At 40.9% G+C, this 24,817-nt stretch overlaps 1 protein-coding gene across 1 annotated transcript in view; it reads left to right on the plus strand.

Annotated features, from left to right (window-relative positions):
* CDH4 (cadherin 4) overlaps nt 1-24,817 on the plus strand; it is a 401,827-nt gene that overhangs the window by 200,404 nt on the left and 176,606 nt on the right. The window contains exon 5 of the mRNA XM_070941124.1: nt 24,047-24,191. Coding sequence (XP_070797225.1) covers nt 24,047-24,191 — 145 coding nt within the window. The remainder of the gene's footprint in view (nt 1-24,046; nt 24,192-24,817) is intronic.

A 24,817-nucleotide genomic window follows, 5' to 3' on the forward strand; every position in this document is an offset into this window, starting at 1 on the left:
AATTTTGATGATTATAGCTTACAGCTCATGAAAACCCCAAATTCACAATCTCAGAAAATTAGAATATTACATGAAATCAATAAAACAAGGATTGTACATAGAACAATATCGGACCTCTGAAAAGTATAAACATGCATATGTACTCAGTACTTGGTTTGGGCCCCTTTTGCATCAATTACTGCTCAATGCGGCGTGGCATGGATGCTATCAGCCTGTGGCACTGCTGAGGTGTTATGGAAGACCAGGATGCTTCAATAGCGGCCTTCAGCTCTTCTGCATTGTTCGGTCTCATGTCTCTCATCTTTCTCTTGGCAATGCCCCATAGATTCTCTATGGGGTTCAGGTCAGGCGAGTTTGCTGGCCAATCAAGCACAGTAATCCCATGGTCATTGAACCAGGTTTTGGTACTTTTGGCAGTGTGGGCAGGTGCCAGGTCCTGCTGGAAAATGAAGTCAGCATCCCCATAAAGCTCGTCTGCGGAAGGAAGCATGAAGTGCTCCAAAATCTCCTGGTAGACGGCTGCATTGACCCTGGACTTAATGAAGCACAGTGGACCAACACCAGCAGATGACATGGTTCCCCAAATCAACACAGACTGTGGAAACTTCACACTGGACTTCAAGCAACTTGCAGTGTGTGCCTCTCCATTCTTCCTCCAGACTCTGGGTCCTTGGTTTCCAAATGAGATGCAAAAGTTACTCTCATCAGAAAAGAGGACTTTGGACCACTGAGCAACAGACCAGTTCTTTTTTTCTTTAGCCCAGGTAAGACGCTTCTGACGTTGTTTGTTGTTCAGGAGCGGCTTGACAAGAGGAATACGGCATTTGAAGCCCATGTCCAGGATCCGTCTGTGTGTGGTGGCTCTTGATGCACTGACTCCAGCCTCTGTCCACTCCTGGTGAAAGTCCCCAACACTTTTGAATGGCCGTTTCCTGACAATCCTCTCCAGACTGCGGTTATTCCTGCTGCTTGTGCACCTTTTTCTTCCACACTTTTCCCTTCCACATAACTTTCTATTAATGTGCTTTGATACAGCACTTTGGGAACATCCAACTTCTTTTGCAATTACCTTTTGAGGCTTTCCCTCCTTGTGGAGGGTGTCAATGATGGTTTTCTGCACAACTGTCAGGTCAGCAGTCTTTCCCATGATTGTGATTCCTACTGAACCAGACTGAGAGACCATTTAAAGGCTCAGGAACCCTTTGCAGGTGTTATGGCTTAATTAGCTGATTAGAGTGGGACACTTTGAGCCTAGAATATTGAACCTTTTCACAATATTCTAATTTTCTGAGATTGTGAATTTGGGGTTTTCATGAGCTGTAAGCCATAATCATCAAAAGTATGACAAATCAAGGCTTGAACTATCTCGCTTTGCATGTAATGAGTCTATCTCATATATTAGTTTCACCTTTTAAGTTGTATTACTGAAATAAATGAATTTTTGCACGATATTCTAATTTTTCGAGTTTCACCTGTATATCATTCTCCTGTTTGCTTCACTTCCAGAATCTCAGATTTCTCTTTAGCTTGTCTTCCTGATTTCTGAATTGGCATCTAGTTATACCTGGGTTGTTTGTAAGAACTTCTGGCTTTAACATCTGGCTATTTGTAGACTCTGTTATGTGCAGGTTTTGCTTGCTGACTGCAAACTTTGGTAGACATTTGGCTCTAGTCTGAATAACTCATTGTGATTCATACTGTCTCTCCGGGATTTGAGATCAGAATCATTCTGTGAATCTGGAGGTGATTGATTTTTGTACTTCCTGCATGCGGAGGAAATGTGTTCTTTCATTAAGGTCCAATCTTTCCCCAAGGTTTTGTAAACCAATTGTTTCTCATACATTGGTGGAAAGCTTTGTCTTCTTGCTGTAAAGTGAATTTCCCCTTGTGCCTAGTAAGCCCATACAGCTTTTAGTCTTCTGCATTGACTTTGGGTGCATAACTGTGAGACCTCTAAGCCATCTGGATTTCCAAATATGTTACAAATTGCCCATAAAGTAATACAAGTCATTTCAACCGACACTATCTTCTTAAAGAGTTCTACAACAGATATTATTTTCAGCAAGGTGTGTTTGGTACGGTACGCTTTAACTATGTTGGCACCAACTATGGGCAAAGGTGGAGAGGTCAGGAAAGTAATATTAACTCCTTAGCTGCATGGTGGAAGAAATTTCTTTAAGGCTATAGGGGCATCTGTGGAAAAATTATTTCATATTCCTTGAACAAAAGCAATTATTTTCTCCAGTGACCCCGGCGAAACCAGAAGCAAAAAGATATCCTTAAAAAAAAAAAAGTCAGGAAAGTTAGAGATGCAGGTTTTGTGCTGCTTCAGAATGGGCAATTATATCTCACTGATGGACTAACTTGGACACTAATTTAGGTAGAGCATCTCAGAAGGATGCCTTTGATGGACTCATTAGGATTCTAGCATGAGAAACTTTCAGTCAAGAAGAAGTAAATTTGCTGGTCATAATGATGGCTTTCTCTGACCTTGGGACTATTTAATAACAAATGTTCATTATTAACTATTCTGGTTAAGACAATGGCTTTTGAGAGATGCTTAGAAATGGCTATTCAGCTCTTTTTATGACCCATGTAGGTGAAGAAAAAAGACAAGCTGACTTTCTTAAGTCCAAGAAGAACTTCCTTTCATTACTGATCAGAGATTTCAGTATTCTGCCCAGAATACTCTAGCATGCACACAGAAAGAGAGAGAGAGAGTTTAATTGAGAAAATGTCAATTAAACATCCCAAAATGAGGTTGAGAACTGTGTTTTGTTTTGTTTTTTAATTTGATTTATATGCCGCCCTTCTCCAGAGACTCAGGGAGGCTTACAATGCGTTAAGCAATAGCCTTCATACTTTTGTATATTTATACAAAGTCAGTTATTGCCCCCACAAACTGGGTCCTCATTTCACCTACCTTAGAAAGGATGGAAGGCTGAGTCAACCTTAAGCCTTGGAGAGATTCGAACCAGCAGTAAATTGCAGGCAGCTGTGTTAATAACAGGGTGCTTAGACCACTGTACTATCAAGGCTCTTAGTGCATAGGAGATGACCAGGCTGAGCCCAAGGGAGGGGTCAAATGTGTCATCGGTCTCTAATCTTTTCATGCTCACAAGAGATCTAAGTCCAGCCCACCCTGAATTCCTTTGACTCTTATCTACTGCCATTGCTTTGACCATTAGTAGTTCAGATTCTTGTAGAAAGCTTAAGCTTGCAATATACCTTTATATTTATTTAACTGCCTGGATTTCCTGATTTACGCACACCTGTACTATCAAGGGTCTTGTTGTTGGACAGAGTAGAGCAGTGATGTAGAGTAGAGTAGAGCTTTTCCGGACCGAGTGCCCAAAGCATGAGTGTGTATGTATGAATGCATGTGCACGTGCCCAAATCCCCAAAATGCAATGCATCTGCGGGCCCCCCGCCTGCCCCCACACATGCACGCATGACCTCCCTGCATGTGCATAGCCCCCTTGCATGTACATGCCCCCCCGCGTGCATGCATGCCCCCCTGTACACGCCCCACCCTCAGAAATGCGTGGCAGAGACCCGAAGACCAGGTGGTGGCAGGAGGTGCACACGCATGCCCGGTGGAGCTGAACTGAGGTGATGGCTCACGTGCCCATGGAGAGGGTGCTGCGTGCCACCTCTGGCAAGCATGCCATAGGTTCGCCATCACGGGAGTAGAGTGTATCCTCTGATATGCTTTCATGCACATTTTTTTAGGGCTGAGGTCCAGGTGATTAAAAGTGCATTGAATTTTTTTTTTGTCTTTTAATGACCCCATAATCCCTTGCATCGGGATGGAGTCAGGGCAACTGAATGGAGCTGAGTGTTTATTGAGAAGAGCCGTGGTGGCACAGTGGTTAGAATGCAGTACTGCAGGCTACTTCTGCTGATCACCAGCTGCCAGCAGTTTGGCAGATCGAATCTGACTCAGGCTGACTCAGCCTTCCATCCTTCTGAGGTGGGTAAAATGAGGACCCAGATCGTTCGGGGCAAGATGCTGACTCTGTGAACCGCTTAGAGAGGGCTGTAAAGCACTGTGAAGTGGTATATAAATCCAAGTACTATTGCTATTGCTACTGGCCGGATGCCCTTCCTGTCGCCAATGCAGTGTTTGTTTCAGCAGATATATTCTCCGTGTGCCCAGAGAGAGAAAAATCTGCCTCTCCCTAGGATCGAACTCACAGCCTCCTGATTGTGAGGCAAGAGCTCCACCTCTAGGCCACTGCACCACTCATTAAAAGTGGGTACTAAAAATAAATAAACGGGATGCTAAAATATACAAATTTAGAACAGGTACCACAATGACTGGAGTAAAGGTGAAAAGATGATACTGAAATGTACAAAGTTGGGCAATTGTATAGGTACACATTTTCTAAAGGAAATTGCCAACTCTTGAAACAATAGGATCAATTATCCTTCAGACTAAAACTAAAAAAAACAAACTGATCATCCATCTGCGTGGCTGATCTTTGCTTTTCTGCCATCAATTTGCAAACCAATTAAAATCAGAATTAGTGTTGATGTTAATCAGTCTTCCCTTTAGTAATATTCTGTTTATCAGCACAAGCTTTCCTGTTAGCTTAATTGCATGACTGTGTGATCATAATCATTACATTGCAATTTATTTTTAAAAAATTATACATGTTCATTACCGAGTTTCTTAATTAATACTGACTTCTTTCTCTTTGTTTTCCTCTTCTTTTGGTTCTAAGGCAAACTGAATAATTTTCAGATTAATTTGTTCGATATGAGATATTTATTCAGAATAAAACAAGGTTAAAAAGTTGTGGGGTTTTCTTATATTTATGACAATGGGTGAGTGACCTACTCATTATCCAGTGCCGTCTCCATAGGTAAACAGAATAATGAAGTCCAGACCTCTCACCTTTTTTATAGTTTGAAGACCAAAATAATTTCCTTAGCTCTAATTCTCATCTCATACAATTTATCATATTGAAACTCAACACATTATGAGCAAACCAGGAGATAAGTCTATGTCAGGGTTCCGAGGAATGCCCTAATTAGTTAATGAGCCTCCAGCCAAGTTTCAAAAGAAATTCAGTTATTTATTAGGAGCAACATGTCGGCACATACTCAAGTTGTATCAGCTCTACCCCACATAATTTACGCCCCAACTATGACCCTGTTTCCCTACTCCTCCCAGTGTGGGTCATAAATCACATTCTCCTATGGAGCACTTTCGTGGGTTGTAGAGAACACGCCTCTCCAGCTGGCTGTGGTAACCTAGACTTCGGCCTTGAGAAAGGTATGTGTGGAATGTATTTCTGGTTGCTGCCGTGTTGCTCCGTCAGTTTTCCCCCCTCCTGCCTATGGCAACTCGAGAGCAGGTCAGGAATCTTGGGCTAAATCATTTCAGATTGCAGAGGGTTGTCACATATGACCAAATAATCCTCAAAACAATTTTACAAAATCCACCCATATAGAATATAAAAACTTGTAGAAATTAGTTTTGGCTCAATTTATTCTGTTTTATTGTTGGGTGGAGGGCATTGGAGACTATTTGAAAGAATTAAAATATCTGAGAGTTATGCTCATATTATAATAAAGTTGGAAAAACCCAGTGGATCCAGTATTTAATTATATGAACTACCCTATTTTTCAGAATATAAGACGCACCTTTTTCTCCAAAAAATGAGGGTGAAAATCTGGGTGCGTCTTATACTCCGAATGTAGCCCCACCCAGCCTTGCAAAAGGAGATTTCAGAGGCTGAAAAAAGCCTCTGAAAGAAGGTTCAGAAAAAAAGCCTCCAAACAGAGCTTCAGAAAAAAAGCCTCTGAAAGAAACTTCAGGAAAAAAGGCTGTTTCAGAGGCTTTCAGAGGCAGGAAAAAAAGATTTTTTTTCTGAAACAGAGTTTCAGAAGTTTCAGAAGCAGAAAAAAAAAGCAAGGCACAGATCTCACAACCAACGAACCTGTTGCTAAAATTCACCTCTGGAAACAGCTGATTGTGGGTATTCCGGGAGGCTGATCCACCCACCAATCAGCTTTTTTCTTATTTTCCTCCCCAAAAACTAAGGTGCGTCTTATACTCCGGTGCATTTTATACTCCAAAAAATACGGTATGTCTTTGGTGCTCTCTGACCTTGCTTGTTTTCTTGCAGATGTTTCATTACCCAAACTAGGTCTCATTATCAGGACTAGCACTGATGATTTTACCTAGTTGGATAATGAAACATTTGCAAGAAAACAAGCAAGCTCAGAAAGCACCAAGGACCCCTCACGTCAACCCTGAGATATAAATATTCTCTTTTATTAGTATTATGTCTGTCAAATGTTTCCCAGGAATATTTGGAAATCTCATCCCCAGTGACACTAAGCAGTCCACTAAAACAGACTTTTTTATTTTATCTATTTTTTATTTCTTCTTAATTACTAGTGAAGGGGAAAAAAAGCGAAACCCAAAAATAATAGTGATAGGCTGAATCATGGCAACTGGACCAAACTTCATTAATCTGAGAGGTTTTATTGCTCATCCAAGCAACTTTCATCAGTCAGAGCAAAAAATATTTTAGTCCAGTTGCTTGAATGAGCAACGAAAGATCTCCGATTAACCAAGTTTGGTCCAGTTGACACGATTCAACCTTTAGACTCCTTTGGCCATGGATGATTGAGTCTTCATTTACAAATAGTGATAGTGATATATTTTTATAATAATAGCAATAGTGGTATGATTACCATTAAGAAAAGAATACATAAAAAATGCTACAATAAAAAAGTAAAAAAAAAAATACATGGAAAATATAATATGTAATAATTACAATAGCAGTTTCAACTCTATATATACTAGCCTAATGCAAATATTATTCAAAACGCATGTAATTCTGATACATTTATACAATTATCTTTTATTGGTCTCCATACATCGTATGGACATCGTGGGCTGTCCCCTGATACCACTAGATGAGATTGTTAGGGTTCGTTGTCTTAGAAGAGTGAGGAAAATTCTCAGGGATGACTTTCACCCTGGTCATCACTTCTTTACCCACTTACCATCTGGAAGGAGATATAGAAGTATAGCCAGCCGCATAAACAGGCTGAAGAACAGTTTATATCCATGGGCTGTCAGACTCCTGAATGAGAAATAACATCATAACTACGTAGTATGATGGACTGCAGGGCTGGTGCAATGTGTAACATGTTCACACTGGTACAATAGAACTGGGGATTTTGTTAATACGATATATTGGGTTAGGGATTTTCTGTCTTCCCTGTGAGTTGTATTGTGTTGGGGGGGGGGGTGCACTGAGGGAGCTCAACCAATCTCATTGTACATATGTTGTGCACTGACAATAAAAATTTGAATTTGAATTATGTCTGTCTAGGAAATGCTGTCAAAAAGAAGCATTTTAGTGGAAATATAATAAGGATAAAGCTTTAAACTGCCTGTTTTTACAATGTCCTATCCTTACCGAGTTTAGGGAGAAAGTACTGAAATGGATTATATAAATGTAATTGTGTGACAAATTTTGAGAGGATAATATTCTTTGGAACTACATACCCAGTACATGAAATTTGACAACTAGACAACTTAAATGGATTTTCCATGCCCTTACTATGGCCAAAAGATTGATATTGTAAGCATTGGAAAAATAAATGCATGGCTCCTTTTAGTCAATGGATTGAAGATCTGATTGCACTTATCACCTATATGTGACTGGCCTATAGAAATAATCTTTGAATTGATAAGTACAGTAGTGGCCAAAATTTTAGAAAAACTCTAAAATTAGCTAATAACACCACTTTTTTTTTAGTAGTACCATAAAATTATATATCAATGGAAAGATAATTTAATCAAAGATGTAATGCAATAACATTTATGAAGGATTTGCTATTAGAACAGCAGTTATAGTGTAAAGAAGAAAAGTGAAACACGTATAAAGAACGAGATATACAAAAATTATCACCATAAAAAAAATGAGATATACAAAAATTATCACGTCAGTTAATACTTAGTTGGGTAACCTTTAGCATGAATTACAGCCTTACAACATCTTCCCATGGAGTGAACCAAGTCTTTTAGTTCTGGAGCTGTTATAATGTGAAACCAAGATTGAATGATGGCTTCTATTAACTGGGTTTTATTGCTGGGTCGCTTCTGACTAACAAATTTCTTTAGTCGGCTCCATAGATTTTCAATTGGGTTAAGGTCTGGGCTATTCCCAAACCATTCCAGCAGTGGAATATGATTATCTTGAAACTCCAAAAAAAAAAAAAAAAAAAAAGTGGTGTTATTAGCCATCAAACCTCAAAAATACACTTTTCCCAAAACATTTCCACAATTTTGGCCACTACTGTATAATAAAGTATGGCACTCATTTATACAGAATACAGTAAGTTAAAAAACAGGCACTAGAACAGACTTACTAGAAAGACGGCACACAGAAGTGAGCTAGCTAAAGACATGTATTCAACAAAGTTAAAATCTACATACCGGTAGTCCTCAACTTAGAACCATTCCTTTAGTGACCATTCTCTGTTACAATGGCACTGAAAAAAAGTTACTTTTGACTGTTTTTCACACTTGCAGCCTCCCCATGGTCACATGATGAAAATTTAGGCACTTGACAACTGGCATGTATTTATGAATGTTGCACTGTTCCAGAATCACATGATCCCATGACCTTCACAGCTGGTATCCAACAATCAAAATCAATGGGGGGGAGGTGGTTTCCAGATTCTTTTAACAACCGCATGATTCACTACACAACTGCAACGATTTACTTAGTAATTGTGGCCCCAAAAAATGTCATAGAATAGGGCAAAATTCACATAAAAACTGCCTTGTTGAGCAGTTGAAATGTTGGGCTCAATTGTGGTCATTAGTCAAGAACTTACCTGTATTGAATAGAATAGAATAACAGAGTTGGAAGAGACCTTGGAGGTCTTCTAGTCCAACCCCCTGATTAGGCAAGAAACCCTACACCACTTCAGACAAATGGTTATCCAACGTCTTCTTAAAAACTTCCAGTGTTGGAGCATTTACAACTTCTGAAGGCAAGTTGTTCCACTGATTAATTGTTCTCACTGTCAGAAAATTTCTCCTTAGTTCTAAGTTGCTTCTGTCCTTGATTAATTTCCACCCATTGCTTCTTGTCCTACCCTCAGGTGCTTTGGAGAAAAGCACCTTGACTTGGTTTAGGTTCCAAGGTTATTTTTCAATTTTCCTCCTTCCTTTATGAGACAATGGTTTTTGATAATCCTGACCTTGAGTTGATAGTCCTGGCATAAAGTGTCTTTCCTATAAACAACAAGTTCCTGCTTGGGCAACTTTATCCCATATGCCTCCATTATTATGCTACATATCTCTTTGATAAGGGAAAACGAAATCATTTCCTCTAATTATTTAGCTTAGGAAGTAACTCAGAACAGCATGAGTTGTGAACAAATAGCCTTTAGTGTCACTTGTATTTATACCAGACTGAGCTTCTCTAACTGATGCAGTTTTTTATCAGCAAATGTACTAATTATTTCGGTTGACCCCTTTTCTGCTATGGGCCTCTACTATTCAAAACATCAAAGTCAAGTCCCAAAATACAGACTCGTTAATTGACCACTTTTCCAGTCCATTGATGAAACGCGATCACCTCTTAGTAGGCACTGTACACTTCTAAATAGTGAAAGTGAAGTTCAAATGTGCAAGGATTGCCTTTTTAATCTTCTTTGCCTTCTTGAGTTCAGAAAAAAGTGTTGTAGTTTATGGATTTTAATTAATCTCATAGACAAGCTCATAGACTCTGGGCTTAATTAACTCCCAAGGCCATCAACTTGTAATTAAGAACAGCTTTACAGAGTCAGACCGATGGTTGATCTAGAAGATACTCAGGCTTCCACTAATAACTATTTGCATTTGTTGTTAAAATAAACCCTTCTTATCACAGGACAATAACTAGAGAGAGGTATTCACCGAACATCCAAGCTTCATTATAAACCACACATTCCTAAGAAATTATTCTTTAAAAAAAAAAAAAATCCATGCAATGAAATTGCTGCTTTTGCACTTCAAGTAATTGCCTTCCACAATTAATAGAAACAATACATTCTAGATTTTTAAAAAAACCCACAAATTTCCCCTTTTAATATTCAGTATTTTTATTTAGTTTATACTTGCATCTAAATGCCGCACAAGACCTACAGATCCTCACCCACAACATTTTCATGCTAAATAATTACATTCCAGAGTAGTTATAAATAAAACATTCTTCATCATTTATTCTTTTTTAATCTGTCTTCAGTTCACTGCAAAATTCACAGAGTATTTATTTCTTACACACAAATGTTCATGTTGTCCACTCTCAACAAGACAAGACGCATCTAAGATGTTAAGTCCCAGGTGTACCTATGAAGATGTTTAATACAACACCTAGCAAGGATATTCAACAACTGATTTCCATCCAGGAAGTCCCAGATCATTTTGCAATCAATCTGGGCTAAAAGACTAAATCAAGGATAATACTGCCGTTTGTCCTAACCCACCCTTGGTGACTAGGAATGTAAAATGAAATTGCAGGAAATTTGTAAAATACGATTTATAAGTCCTATCAGAACAGGTTTTTGCATGGCTACAGCCTCAGTTGTGGTTTATTGGCTTCCAGCTTTCTCTGTGGTCTTACGAGACCACCTTCTGCCACCGATAACCTCCCACCGGCCAATCCGCTCCCACAGAGAGGGTCTCCTCAGGGTGCCGTCGGTCAAGCAATGTCGACTGACGACCCCCAGGGGGAGAGCCTTCTCTGTGGGGGCACCCGCCCTCTGGAACGAGCTACCCCCAGGAATACGACTGATCCCGGACCCCCGTACTTTCCGCCGAGCTTTGAAGACCTTATTTCAGCAAGCCGGGCTGCCTTAAAATTTTAATGGGTTATTTTATGGGTAAAGGGTTTTAAAATTTGGGGAAGCCAAACTAATCTAATTCTGTTTTAATTTATTTTAATTTTTATATTGTATGTATTTTAATCTTGGCTGTTCACCGCCCTGAGTCCTTCAGGAGAAGGGCGGTATACAAATTTAATAAATCTAATCTAATCTAATCTGTTAAAAAAATGCATATGTAAAACATGTGTTAGTATTAAAAGATAAAGGTTTCCCTCGCACATATGTGCTAGTCGTTCCCGACTCTAGGGGGCGGTGCTCATCTCCGTTTCAAAGCCAAAGAACCAGAGCAGTCCAAAGACGTCTCCGTGGGCATGTGGCCAGCATGACTAAACATCAAAGGTGCACGGGACACTGATACCTTCCCACCAAAGGTGGTCCCTATTTTTCTACTTGCACTTTTTACGTGTTTTCAAACTGCTAGGTTGGCAGAAGCTGGGACAAGTAACGGGAGCTCACCCCATTACGCGGCACTAGGGATTTGAACCACTGAACTGCCGACCTTTCAAATGAGAAGCTCAGCTTCTTAGCCACTGAGCCACCGCGTCCCTTCTGTGTTAGTATAGATCTTGGTTAAAATAAGTAGTTTCATCTCAGATAAATTCACATAACAGGGAAGAATATTTATAAATGTTGGGTTCAGTTTTGCTGGCAGAGTAAAGGGAGACCTACACATTCCTGGGTGCCATGTTTCCCATATTCCCCCCCCCATTCCCCCCCTTATCTTCCTAATCTTGCACTTTTCACAAAACGTGTTCTGCAAAAAAATTTCCCCTCCCTTAATGTCATGACACTATTCTTTTTCCCCTGCCCATCCCTCAAAAGATTCACATGTTAGGAAGGTGTTGCTACCATAAACAAATGACAGATTTTTTTAGAAAATATTCCTGAAATAAAGGCTGGGAGAGAAAAATGACTTAGTAATGCAACCTATGGAAAGGACCTGTTTGTGAGAGGCAGTTTGATGTAATGGTTAAAGTGCTGAAGTAGAAACTGGGAGACTATCATTTCTGGTTTTTCTTTAGACATGAAACCAGGCAAAGTGACTATGGGTCACTAAGTGTTTCTTACCCCGTCCTGCATCAGAGAGTTGTTGTTATGGGGAAAATAGGTGGGAGCATTAAGTGTAGTACCTGATGCAGAATAAAGACTGGATAGACAGCTAATCATAATAAACAGGACCAGATTTCTGCTTTTAGGCACTTCCCTTCTGATCTTAAAGCTATATGTCTCTTCATCATTCTGTTTCCTTATTTTTTTCAAAGTAAATGGTTATCCCAGAAACAAACCTTTAGTTTAAGTACAGTACATGGAAGAGGGGGTCTGTCTGTCTGTCTATCTATCTATCTATCCGTCCGTCCATCCGTCTGTCTGTCTGTCTAATCTATTACTTCTCTATATATCATCTATCTAATCTATCATAGTTCTCTTTATATCTATCTAGCTATCATCCTGTCTGTCTGTCTATCTATCTGGCATCTATCTATCTATCTATCTATCTATCTATCTATCTATCTATCTATCTATTTATTTCAATTTGTATACCGCCCTTCTCCTAGTGGACTCAGGGCGGTGAACAGCCAGAACTAAAACACATGCCAATACAAAATTTAAAATTATTAAAAGAATTACATAGCTGGCCCAATTTAAAACAATTCAATTAAAACCCAATGACAATTTAAAAACTAAAAAACTAAAAAAGACTAAAAAAGGGGGAGGGGGTTCATGCCAGCCCTGCTTGATGGAAAAGAAAAGTTTTCAGGGCACGGCGAAAGACCCGGAGATCCGATATCCTTCGTATCTCCGGGGGCAAATCGTTCCAGAGGGCAGGAGCTGCCACAGAGAAGGCCCTCCCCTTGGGGGTCGCCAGCCGACATTGCCTGGCTGATGGCACCCTGAGGAGTCCCTCTCTGTGGGTGCATACTGGTCGGTGGGAGGCTATCGGCGGCAGAAGGTGGTCCTGCAAATACCCAGGTCCTATGCCATGGAGCGCTTTAAAGGTGGTAACCAACACCTTGAAGCACACCCGGAAGACAACTGTCTGTCCATCCATCCATCCATCCGTCCGTCCGTCTGTCTGTCTGTCTGTCTGTCTAATCTATTACTTCTCTATATATCATCTATCTAATCTATCATAGTTCTCTTTATATCTATCTATCTATCATCCTGTCTGTCTGTCTGTCTATCTGGCATCTATCTATCTATCTATCTATCTATCATCTGTCTAATCTATTATTTCTCTATATATCATCTATCTAATTTATCATCGTTCTCTTTATATCTATCCAGCTATCATCTCTCTCTATCCATCTAGCCATCTTTATCTATTCATCTTTATCTATCTATCAATCATCTATCTATTTATCCATCCATCCATCATCTTGTGGTATTCCAAATTACAATAGCACTGGAAAAATGAGCAACGTCCATTTTTCCCATTGCAGCACTCCAAGATCACATGATCAAAATTTGGATATTCTATCTATTCATCTCATCATTTACATCGCTTTTTAATGAGTTTTTAAAGCCAAGCATTATTTTAACCTCGACATTTACGACTGTATTTTCATAATCAAATCATGAAATGTGAATGGCGATATGTGTATATCAAGCCTTTCTGTTTACTTACTGTTTGGACTTGTATCTGCAGAGAAATCCCCCATTGTATTCAAGGCAGCTTTTTGATCATGTCAAAGGTCAGATTAGCTTGGGAGAGAAAAGTAATTTGTACCTGGAATTAGAGTTATTATCTTCAAACAATGAAGAAATGATTTCTTCACCCTCTGTCTTCTGCTCGGAAAATACCTCTGTTTCTGAGATGAAGCGGAGAACAAAGCAGAGAGCTCATTTTTTTTCAGATTTGTTTTTGCTTCACTCTTTTCTCAAGCCAAAGTTCTAATTATATTTGATAGCTTTTGTTTGAAATCACCAGAAGTTAAGCTGTTTCTTTGCCCTGTAAATACAGTAGATAGAGTTTGTACAGTACACAGTAGATATAGACGGTATATAGTAGATATATACAATATGTAGTAGATACACACTATATAGCCTATATATAACCTATACACATGTGTGTGTGCATGCACACACATGCACATTTGATCACAGTTTGCACTTAAGCTAAAGCAGTTCAGTGAACCAGCATCTTGTGAAATTATTCAACCTGCTGCAATGATGCATAATAAGAAGCAGTAGCATCCCATCTGTTTTAATGGAGAATTTGTATAAGAACTGATTTGGCAAGGGCAAATTGCGCCCAAAGAGACTTGGAAGTTAGCTGAAATGCTTCAGGAATACGATCTTTGTGAATTTCAGATTAGACTGACTAACTTACGGCTTCCAGACAAATGGGAGTAACAACTATTCTCCATTTTGCTTCGACAAAACAGACAAAAAAGTCAAAACAGACTCACATGTTCTTCTCTAGCATATAGACTACCATGTTTCCCCAAAAATAAGTCTGGGTCTTATTTTAATTTTTGCTCCAAAAGATGCATTAGGGCTTATTTTTCACTTAGGTCTTATTTTCAGGGAAATAAATGCACCCATCTGGTTGATGGGAATTATTGGGAATTATTTTTGGATATGGCTTATTTTTGGGGTAGGGCTTATATTACGAGCATCCTGAAAAATCATGTAGGGCTTATTCTCCTGCTTGGGTCTTATTTTCGGGGAAACATGGTACTATATTGAGTTTGAGTTATAGCAAAGTCATATTTAAGAAGAACTGGAACTGGTGCTTTAGTTCTGCAACGGCTGTTGTCCTTATGGAGGTCTAAAAACAGGGCTGGCAAACACCTGGCCTGCGAGCCAGATGTGTCACGTGCTGGCCATGCCCACGCCTAGTTTAGCGAAGAGGAAAAAAGTCCCGATACATCACATGATGATGCCATGACGCCCTGAGTTTGACACCCCTATCTAAAAATATAGAGAACTCCTTGCAATAAAATGTCCTTGTAGTAGAACATTGGGGTAAGAGTATTTTAGTTACTCTGAGAGAAGGAATATGAATAGTCTTCAAGTTACCATCACAATTGGGACCAGAATTTTGATTGCTAAGCAAGACAATTTTTAAGGCAGTTTTACCCAATTTTACAACCTTTTTGCCATGGTTGTTAAGTGAATCATGGCAGTTGTCAAGCAAATGATCTGATCATTTGCTTGATATGCAACTTCCTCATTGATTTTGCTTGTTGGAAGACAGCTGGGAAGGTTTACAAATGGCATTCACAGGACCCTGGAGTGCTGCAACCACAGTAAATACATGCCAATGGCCAAGTGGAACGGGCCTGGTGGCTCAGGAGACGAATAGCATTATGATTAACACCAGCTGTCTGCAATTACTGCAAGTTCAAATCTCACCAGGCTCAAGGTTGACTCAGCCTTCCATCCTTTCGAGGTAGGTAAAATGAGGACCCAGATTGTGGGGGCAATAAACTGACTTTGTATAAAAAAGAACACCGCTTGGGGGGGGGAAAGCCCTACTAAGCAGGTATATACAAAAGTATGAAGGCTATTGCTTAACGCATTGTAAGCCGCCCTGAGTCTCCGGAGAAGCGCGGAATATAAATCATTGTTTTTTAAAAAAGTGCTTCCTATCAACATGAGAACCACTGCAACACTGTGCCTCCCATTCCTGGAGATTGGAGGGATGGAGATTCTCAATCATCCAGGTCATGGTTGTCCCAGAGGTGCTTTTCCAAAAGGCAACTGGAGTTTCTTGGGTTTTTTCCTTGAAAACATTTCACTTCTCATCCAAGAAGCTTCTGAATAAGATTTTTAGATGAGAAGCAAAATGTTTCTTCCAAAATGTTTGAAAAAGATGCTTTTCCAAAAGGCAACTGGACTTTCTTGGGGTTTTTTTTTCCCCCTTGAAACCGTTATGCTTCTCATCCAAGAAGCTTCTTCACTTTTGTTCTTCAGAACTGAAAAAGCTTCTTAGATGATGAAAATGTTTTCAAGGAAAGAACCAGAACTAAAGAAGCTTCTTGAATGAGAAGCAAAATCTTTTCAAGAAAGTCCAGTTGCCTTTTGGGCTCCCATTCCTAATCTGCAAAATCAGTCCAGAAGGATATCATGATCCCTGGTATCAAAAACCAATGAGATATCAAGTACATATCAATATTATTTCCATACTATGCCCTGACACCAACTAGAAATGTTCTTGACTCTCTGCTCTTATTTTAGTGTAGGATTGTTGTTGTTAGTTGCAAAGTCCTGTCTGACCCATCGCAACCCCATGGGCAATGTTCCTCCAGGCCTTCCTGTCCTCTACCCTCCTCTGGAGTCCATTTAAGATCATGCCTACTGCTTCAGTGAATCCATCCTTCCAACCATCTCATTCTCTGCTGTCCCCTTCTTCTTTTGCCCTCAATCTTTCCCAGCATTAGGCTCTTCTCCAGTGAGTCCTTCCTTCTCATTAGGTGGCCAAAGTATTTGAGTTTCATCTTCAGGATCTGGCCTTCTAAAGAGCAGTCAGGGTTGATCTCCTTTAGGACTAACTGGTTTGATCTTCTTGCAGTCCAAGGGACTGGCAGGAGTCTTCTCCAGCACTATAGTTCAAAGGCCTCAATTCTTTGGCACTCAGCCTTTTTTATGGTCCAACTTTCACAGCCATATATTGCAACTGGGAAAACCATAGCTTTGACTATACGCACTTTTGTTGGCAGGGTGATGTCTCTGCTTTTTAGTATGCCTTAGTATGCCTTAGTATGCCCTCAGGATATGTTGAAGCAATTCCCATAATCTTTCATGAGCTGTTCCAATGCAAAGGCATAAAAAAGAAGGAATGGCAATTCATGGGGTTTGTCACTTGAAGACAAAGAATTCTAGGATTAAATTGTTAGATGTAATAACAACAAACAAGAGTAACAATACTATACCAGAAAAGGAATGCCTGCCTAGGTGGGTTGGGTCATTAAATACCAAAGTGGAAAGAAAGAGAAAAAGAAAAAGAAAATTGCAGCAAATGTAATTAAATGTTTCCATTTGTTTCTACATTAGGAAATGCTGGAGAAATATGCAAATGAAACCACTTCTTTTTTCCAGGTAATGCTTCAGAAGAAGTGTGTCAAATAGAGGTGACAAAGGATGACATTTTAAAAAATAATGAGTCATGGAAAATTAGTGGCATTCAGGAGGGCTATTAAGCAGTGCGGAAAGGAAATTGCCAACTATTACCTAAAATTTGCAGCTTTACAAAACCCCAGCCTCCGTATTTAAGAACTGGAAGTAACACCGATTTATAAAAGGGCCCAGGTAGGATGCAAAGAATTATAGTGCTGCCACCCTATGTGCTCTCTCTGATAAATTGGTTGAAAATATTATGAAGAGTAGAACTGATAACTCTTTCCCATTTTTTAAGCTTCATTGAAGAAGGGAAAAACCCATGTCTTTTGGAAAAGATAGTTTTGCTTCACTAATTTTTTGCCTTTCCTTGGAACATGGACAGCTTTTCACAATGGAATCAAGAAGTCTCTTTTAGTGACCAAACCGAATGAAAAGGGAACTGAACAGTAGTGGGTTCCACTTACCTTCGCTACCGGTTTGAAACTGTGCGTGTGCGCAGAGTATCCAGGATGACGTCCGGGTGGGTGGGCGGAGCCTCCCACTGCCGCCACTACTGGTTTGCCCGAACCGGTAGAAACCCATCACTGGAACTGAAGTTTAAAACAGCCAACACCCTGGTGGTGCAATCATAGAAATGGGTTTGATTGGTTTTTAGATCAGAGCTTTTCAATCTTAGCAGCTTTAAGAATCGTGGTGTCAGCTTCCAAGCTGCCATAAAGAAGGAGAGGAGAGGCTTGAACTTTCACCTACTTAATTCCCCTGAAGAACTGTCTCCACGGAGATGGGATGGGAGGGCGGACATTCCTGTGATCTGACGGAGATGGGATGAGGAGAGTGGCTTGGAAGATAGCCAATGAGACGCAGAGAATTGGGAACCGGAAAGAGAGGTTTTGGGGGGGCCAAAGTTCAGTGCTAACTGCGCATTGAGTCAGGGTCAGTTCGTTATAAAGAGAAAAAATTCCTCAAAGATCGGGCGTTTGGAAATTCATTTATTTGGAGATAACAACGAAGCTTGACACGTCGGAGTTGAAGTCCATACATATTAATGTTGGTGAGGTTGCGAGATCCAGACTGAAGGGTTGAACAGACTTCTCTAGTACTGCATGTCAGGGATTATATGTATCTATCATTCCAAGAAGGTTACATAGGTGTTCTCCTTATATTTGTGCAAATATAACTTTTTGGCTAGGGGACACTCAAACAGCAAAGCACAGAACAGGAAATTGAAGTAACCAATCAGCAGGCAGGCCATGCACAACACAGAGTTGGGATTTGGGAGGTGAGCACATCTCCCCATCTGCAGCCATCTGCAACCTACACTTATCCATCAACCCCTTCGCAGCATAGCTATGCTCTAGCTTTAGGGGACTCTGCCTATGTCTGAGTAGACCCCCCTTGAGTTGTCTGTCCTACATCTGAGAAGCTTCAAAAAAACAGACAACTAAAATAAGATATTAAGATGATGGTCCTCATTATGGAAAGCAGGATTGATCAGTTATGGTCCGTGATGGAATGCTGCCGGTTTAGCAACCGGTTCGGTGAGTGCACGCTTCGCTCGCTTGCACTACAAATGGAGAATTTAGAAGCTCAGCTGTTTATCTTCCAACTGAGCAACGGTAAGTAGAACAGCGAGGAGGGGGGGAATCAATTGTGACGCATGATTGAGATAAGCTACAAAGCAGGAAATAAAAGAGAGGATAGAGCAGGGGCAGGTGGGGGGGCAACTGATTGTCGGAGCTACCGGTTAACCTGAACCGGCTGAATACCACCCCTGATCATGGTCCCATGGTCATCAGTTGCCTTCTTCTGGCCCTTCCAACTATAATTGCAGATAACTACAGCTATTCCTTCATTTACAGTTTGTTAGGTGACCATTCAAAGTTACAACAACACTGAAAAACATGATGTGACCATTTTTCATACTTACAATCATTGCAGCATCCCCAGTTATGTGATCGAAATTCAGACGCTCGGCAACTGACTCATATTTATGATGATTGCGGTCAGGGGTGGGTTCTACTTACCTTTACTACCGGTTTGCAACGGGCTCGTGTGCACATCTTGCTACTGCAAATGCGCAGAAGCTTCTGCGCATGCACAGATCGCTTCTGATGATGTCAGAGTTAGTGGGCAGAGCTTCCCGCCAGTTTTACTACCGGTTCTATAGAACTGGTCCGAACCAGGGGAAACCCACCACTGGTTGCGTTGTCTCGAGCTCATGTGATACCCTTTCACGACCTTCTGACAAGCAAGGTCCATGGAGAAGCCAGATTCACTTAACAACCCTGTGACTAACAACTGCAGTGATTCATTTAACAACAGTGGTGAGAAAGGTCATAAGATGGGCAAAACTCACTTAACAACTGTCTCATTTTGCAACATAAATTTTGGGCTCAATTGTGGTTGTAAGTTGAGGTCTACCTGTAATGGACATTTTCTGCCATTTGAGTCTGGGAACCAGAATAAGTTATAATGCAAGCCCTAAGACAGTGATGGCTAACCTTTTTGCCATCGTGTGCCAGAAAAAGGGGGGGCGGGGGAGGTTCGCATGCACCTGTGCTCACACCCATAATTCTATGCACCCCGCCCTGCGCATGTGACCCCCCCTCCCCCCCGCTCCTAGCACACGATGGCCCGGTAGGCCCGTTTTTCTTTCTCACCTGGCTCCAGATCCTCTCTATGCATCTGGGGAGGGCGAAAACAGCCTTCCCCACCCCCTCGGAGGCCCAAAACGGCCCGTTTCCCAACTTCTGGTTGGACATGAAGTGACTTTTTTGCTGTCCCCAGCCTCCAGAGACTCCGACGCATGCGCACCGGAGCTGAGCTGGTATGCCAGGCAACATGGCTCCGCGTGCCGCCTGTGGCACGCGTGCCATAGGTTCGCCATCATGGCCCTAAGATATAAACATATTATATCCCAAAACTCAATACAAAACGTAAGAATTCCAGTGCCTCTCACATTTTTTATGAAACCCTATAGCTATTTGCATCATTTCCTCCATACCCCAGATATGTCAGCTGTAGCCTTGGGCATTTAGACACTGTCCTTACTGAATGCAGGTGTTACATAAAAGTGCTATATAAATTACTATTTAATAAATGTAGAATGTGAATAAATTAATAATTACCTCGCTTCCTGCAGCTGTCAGCCAGATGCTTCCACGAAGAAGGCTATTATATCCTTACCAGAGGGGACACTTCACTCGTACTTGGTTTTATTTAGAGTTTCGTCTTTGTGTTTGCAGTTGGTTGGTTGGTTGGTTGGTTGGTTGGTTGGTTGGTTGGTGCTATTGTTCTGATGTAACTCTTTTATGGAATGATTTTCTTTCTGTCGAAAAACATGTTGCCCAAAGACTTTAGACTTGGGGCAAGGATAAGCAGCCTCCTGCAAATAATTAAATAGATAATTATTTTTGCTTGCTGAAGCTCAAGATTCTTTGTCAGAAAGTGGCTCTTACGATGTTTCAAACCAGATAGAAACTTAAAAACAATTGTACATTTGTTCATCGCATCACTTATCTGCAACAGATTGGTGAGCTTTGCATTGTAATAATGTGTTTGATGTCAATTAGTATCAGTGTGAACAACAGAAATGACAACCTGGAAGTAGCTGAGGATACAATATACAAATAGAAGAATAAGCAACCATGGAAACTTAGAGAGAAGCAGATGGCATTTCTAAGGAGATATCTTCTTAATATTTGTATTGATAACTGAGTGTGAGAAAAATAAAAAAGAAAGTTGCAGCAATTTTTCCGTCTTCTTGGCTGACTGTTTTTGACTTTATAAGTTTCTGGGTGAAGCTTTGATGGAAACAAGTTTCTCTCTACAACTTTTCCAATAACCAGGAGAATGAGGAATTCCCTGATCAGAATGATCCCAATCAGGGTAGAAACCAGAGGTGGCATTCAGCTGTTTTGGATCAGTTTACCTGAACCGGTAGCGCAGGCTCTGTGGCTCTGGAGCCACATGTGGCTCTTTCACCCCTCTGCTGCGGCTCCTTGTCACTCAAAATATGTGTCACAGCCGCCAATGTGTGACACCCGCCGGCACGCGATTTATTGAGCTTTTCAACCCCTGGTAGGCCAACCATGGATAAATCCAAGAAAAGAAGTTTCAGAAGAAAACAGAACATTTAATTCAACTACATACTGTATGCTAGTTTTATGGCCGCTCAAGAAATAGTCAGGCACGGGAAGGGTTTTGTGGCTCCCGGTGTTTTCTTTTCTATGGGAAATGGGTCCAAATGGCTCTTTGAGTGTTTAAGGTTGCAGACCCCTGCGGTAGCGGAAATCATGGGTGGGCCCGCTCTGGCTCTATGCATTCCTATTTAGGCACATTTTAGAGGCTGGGCGTATGGGTGGATGCATGTGCTCACATTTGCGAACTGGTAGGGAAAGTAAGTGGATACCACCCCAGAAGAAACACATTTTGAGGGGTCCTTGGTGCTCTCTGAGCTTGCTTGCTTTCTTGCAGACATTTCATTCCCCTAACTAGGTAACACACCAGTGCTAGTCTTGCAAGAAAACAAGCAAGAAAACAAGCAAGCTCAGAGAGCACCGAAGACCCCTCATTTCAACCCTGAGCTATAAATATTCTCCTTTATAAGAAACACGTGGTCTTTGATTTTGACCAGTTCAAATGATCTCCCTCAAAATAATCGTCAAAACCTGAGCCTCTGCTCTCTGCAACTCTCCTGCCCACAAAAGTATTATTAGACGAGGATGTTATCACAATCAAGATATCAATAATTATACAATAATAAAGATAAGATAGAGTTTGAAATAAATCTATCAAAGTACGGTCACGTTTCCCCATTGTGTTGGTGAAATTTGCACACAGTGCCAGTTTTTGGCTCTTTTTTTTGGTTCGTCTTCCTCTTGATATCTATGGCAGTGGTGGGTTTCAAATTTTTTTACTACCGGTTCTGTGGGTGTGGCTTGGTGGGCGTGGCATGGCTTGGTGGGCGTGGCAGGGGAAGGATACTGTAAAATCTCCATTCCCTCCCCAATCCAGGGGAAGGTTACTGCAAAATCCCCATTTCCTCCCGATCAGCTGGGACTTGGGAGGCAGAGAATAGATGTGGGCGGGGCCAGTCAGAATTTTTACTACCGGTTCTCTGAACTACTCAAAATTTCTGCTACCGGTTCTCCAGAACTGGTCAGAACCTGCTGAAACCCACCTCTGATCTATGGAGATTCTCAGTCATCCAGGTCATGGTTGACCCAAAGATGCTTTTTTCAAGAGCCAACTGGACTTTCTGGTTTTTCTTTGAAGATGTTTCTCTTATCATCCAAGAAGTTTCTTCAGCTCTGTTTAGATCAGTGGTTCTCAACCTGTGGGTCGCGACCCCTTTGGGGGTCAAATGACCCTTTCACAGGGGTCGCCTAAGACCATTGGAAAACACATATTTTCAATGGTCTTAGGAATAATTTTATGGTTGGGGGTCACCACAACATGAGGAACTGTATTAAAGGGTCGTGGCATTAGGAGGTTGAGAATCACTGGTTTAGATGGTGGGGAATGGAAGGATTTATACTCCTTGCAGACAGCTGGTTATTTGCATTCTTTTAGCAAGTCGTTAAGGCCACTTGGAGGTTTATCTGTGTCCTCAGGGTCACCTGAGTAGTGTAGATGGGTGTGGAGCCTTCTTGGAACTGCTGAAAGGACTGTATTGTAGACTGGAGATAGATGATGTTGTATCTCTCCCCCTCTGTTAAGAGAGGGCTGTTCAATTTCATAGATGGCCTCCACTCTTTTGAAGACAGTAAAGTCCACATTTTGGACAGAGAGGACACTGGTTTGAAAGAGGGGGTCAAAGAGGCCATCTGTGTCAAAACTGAACAGCCCTCTCTCAACAGAGGCGGAGGGATATGACATCAACTATCTCCAGTCTACAACAGTTCCAAAAACGGTCCCCACCCATGTGTACCAGCCAGGTGACCCTGATGACACAGATAAACCTCCAGGTGGCCTCAATGACATTTGCAAGGATGCAAATGACCAGCTGTCTACAAGGAGTATAAATCCTTCCATTCCCCACCATCCAGTCAGAGCTGAAGCAGCTTCTTGGAGGAGAAGTGAAACGTCTTCAACAAAAAAGCAAGAAAGCCCAGTTGCCTCTTGCAAAAAGCACCTTTGTGACTTCATCTCGATAGTTTCTTTTTTCCAACTATAGATAAGAATACACAAACGTACATACAGATAGTCCTCCCGCTTACAACCATTCGTTTAACGACTGTTTAAAGTTACAACTGGGAAAGATGGGACTTAAAGTGACTGGTCATTGTACTTCCAACCATTGCAGCATTCTCATGATCACAAGATCACAATTCAGGCATTTGCCAACCGGCATGTATTTACGATGGCTGCAGGGTCCTGAAGTCATGTGATCGCCATTTGAATGCTTCATTTAACAACTACACAGATTTGCTTAACAACCATGGCAACAACAAAAAAAAACCCCTCATAATATCGAGTGTTTAACAACCACCTTGCTTAGAAATGGAATTTCTGCTCTCAGTTGTGGTCATAAGTCGAGGACTACATGTTTGCCTATATTACCAGTGAAATTCATGTATACCTGGCAAAGCAGGATAGGATTTCTATCTCTAATAGCTCATACATGTCAACAAAATGATACAGAAGTCCATTAAACCAACTACATGGTCATTAAACATTGACACCAATTTGAAGGCACATCATTAAGCCTTATATTTTCTTTTGTTTGTGCTTACCAAAATTAGCAGGGTAAATTTCAGTGTAAGAAAGAAAGCTTTTAAAAAACATTTCAAAGTATGCAAAGGTTTAGAGCAGGGGTCTCCAAACTTGGCAACTTTAAGACTTGTGGACTTCAACTCCCAGAATTCCTCAACCAGCTTTGCAAAGCTGGCTAGGGAATTCTGGGAGTTGAAGTCCACAAGTCTTAAAGTTGCCAAGTTTGGAGACCTCTGGTTTAGAGTGCTAAAATGATTGGGTGGTGTTTTTACTTATTCAGATGTTTAAATTCCATAAAATGGTGACCTCTCTGTTTATTATAGAAGTTTTTTCTTTCTTTATTTTCTTTTAACAGCTTAGAGCACACGCCGTAGATATGAATGGGAACAAAGTGGAGAATCCAATTGATCTCTACATTTATGTCATCGACATGAATGACAACAGGCCGGAATTCATAAACCAAGTCTATAACGGATCTGTTGATGAAGGATCTAAACCAGGTATGCCTGAATGTCTCATAAAACTATTTCATTATTATTTTTTAAGATAATAGACTCAACTTGGTCTCTTGATCTGTTATTTAAGAAATCTGGCTTGTCTTAGTTTAGAATATTAGGGAAACAAGATGAAGTTTGAAATTCCAAAGCAGAAATACACTTTTATTATTCTGAAATACACTTTTAGCCTGTATCACTGTTGCTCCTGTCAGATCAGAGAATGGAGAAGACATTACACATTCAATTTTGCAGCTACTAAGATTGTTGGATGAGCAGGCACAAAAACAGCCAGGGAAGTGATTGAAGTCTGGGAAAGAGGCCGCTCATCAACAGGAATGCTGATTTACCACCAGCTTATCCAGTACTGAGCTATGGTGGCACAGTGATTAGAATGCAGTACTACAGGCTACTTCTGCTAACTGTTGGCTGCCAGCAGTTCAGCAGTTCGATTCTCACTGGCTCAAGGTTGACTCAGCCTTTCATCCATCCAAGGTTGGTAAAAGGAGGACCAGGATTGTTGGAGGCAATAGGCTAACTCTGTAAACCACTTAGAGGGCTGTAAAGCGGTATACAAGTCTAAGTGCTAGTGCTAAGTGCTACTTAGAAGGCAAGGACTGGGAAGCACGAGC

This window comes from Pituophis catenifer, unplaced genomic scaffold (assembly GCF_029215685.1).
Source record: "Pituophis catenifer annectens isolate HBS135680 unplaced genomic scaffold, rPitCat1.0.hap2 SCAF_3, whole genome shotgun sequence".
Lineage (NCBI taxonomy): Eukaryota > Metazoa > Chordata > Lepidosauria > Squamata > Colubridae > Pituophis > Pituophis catenifer.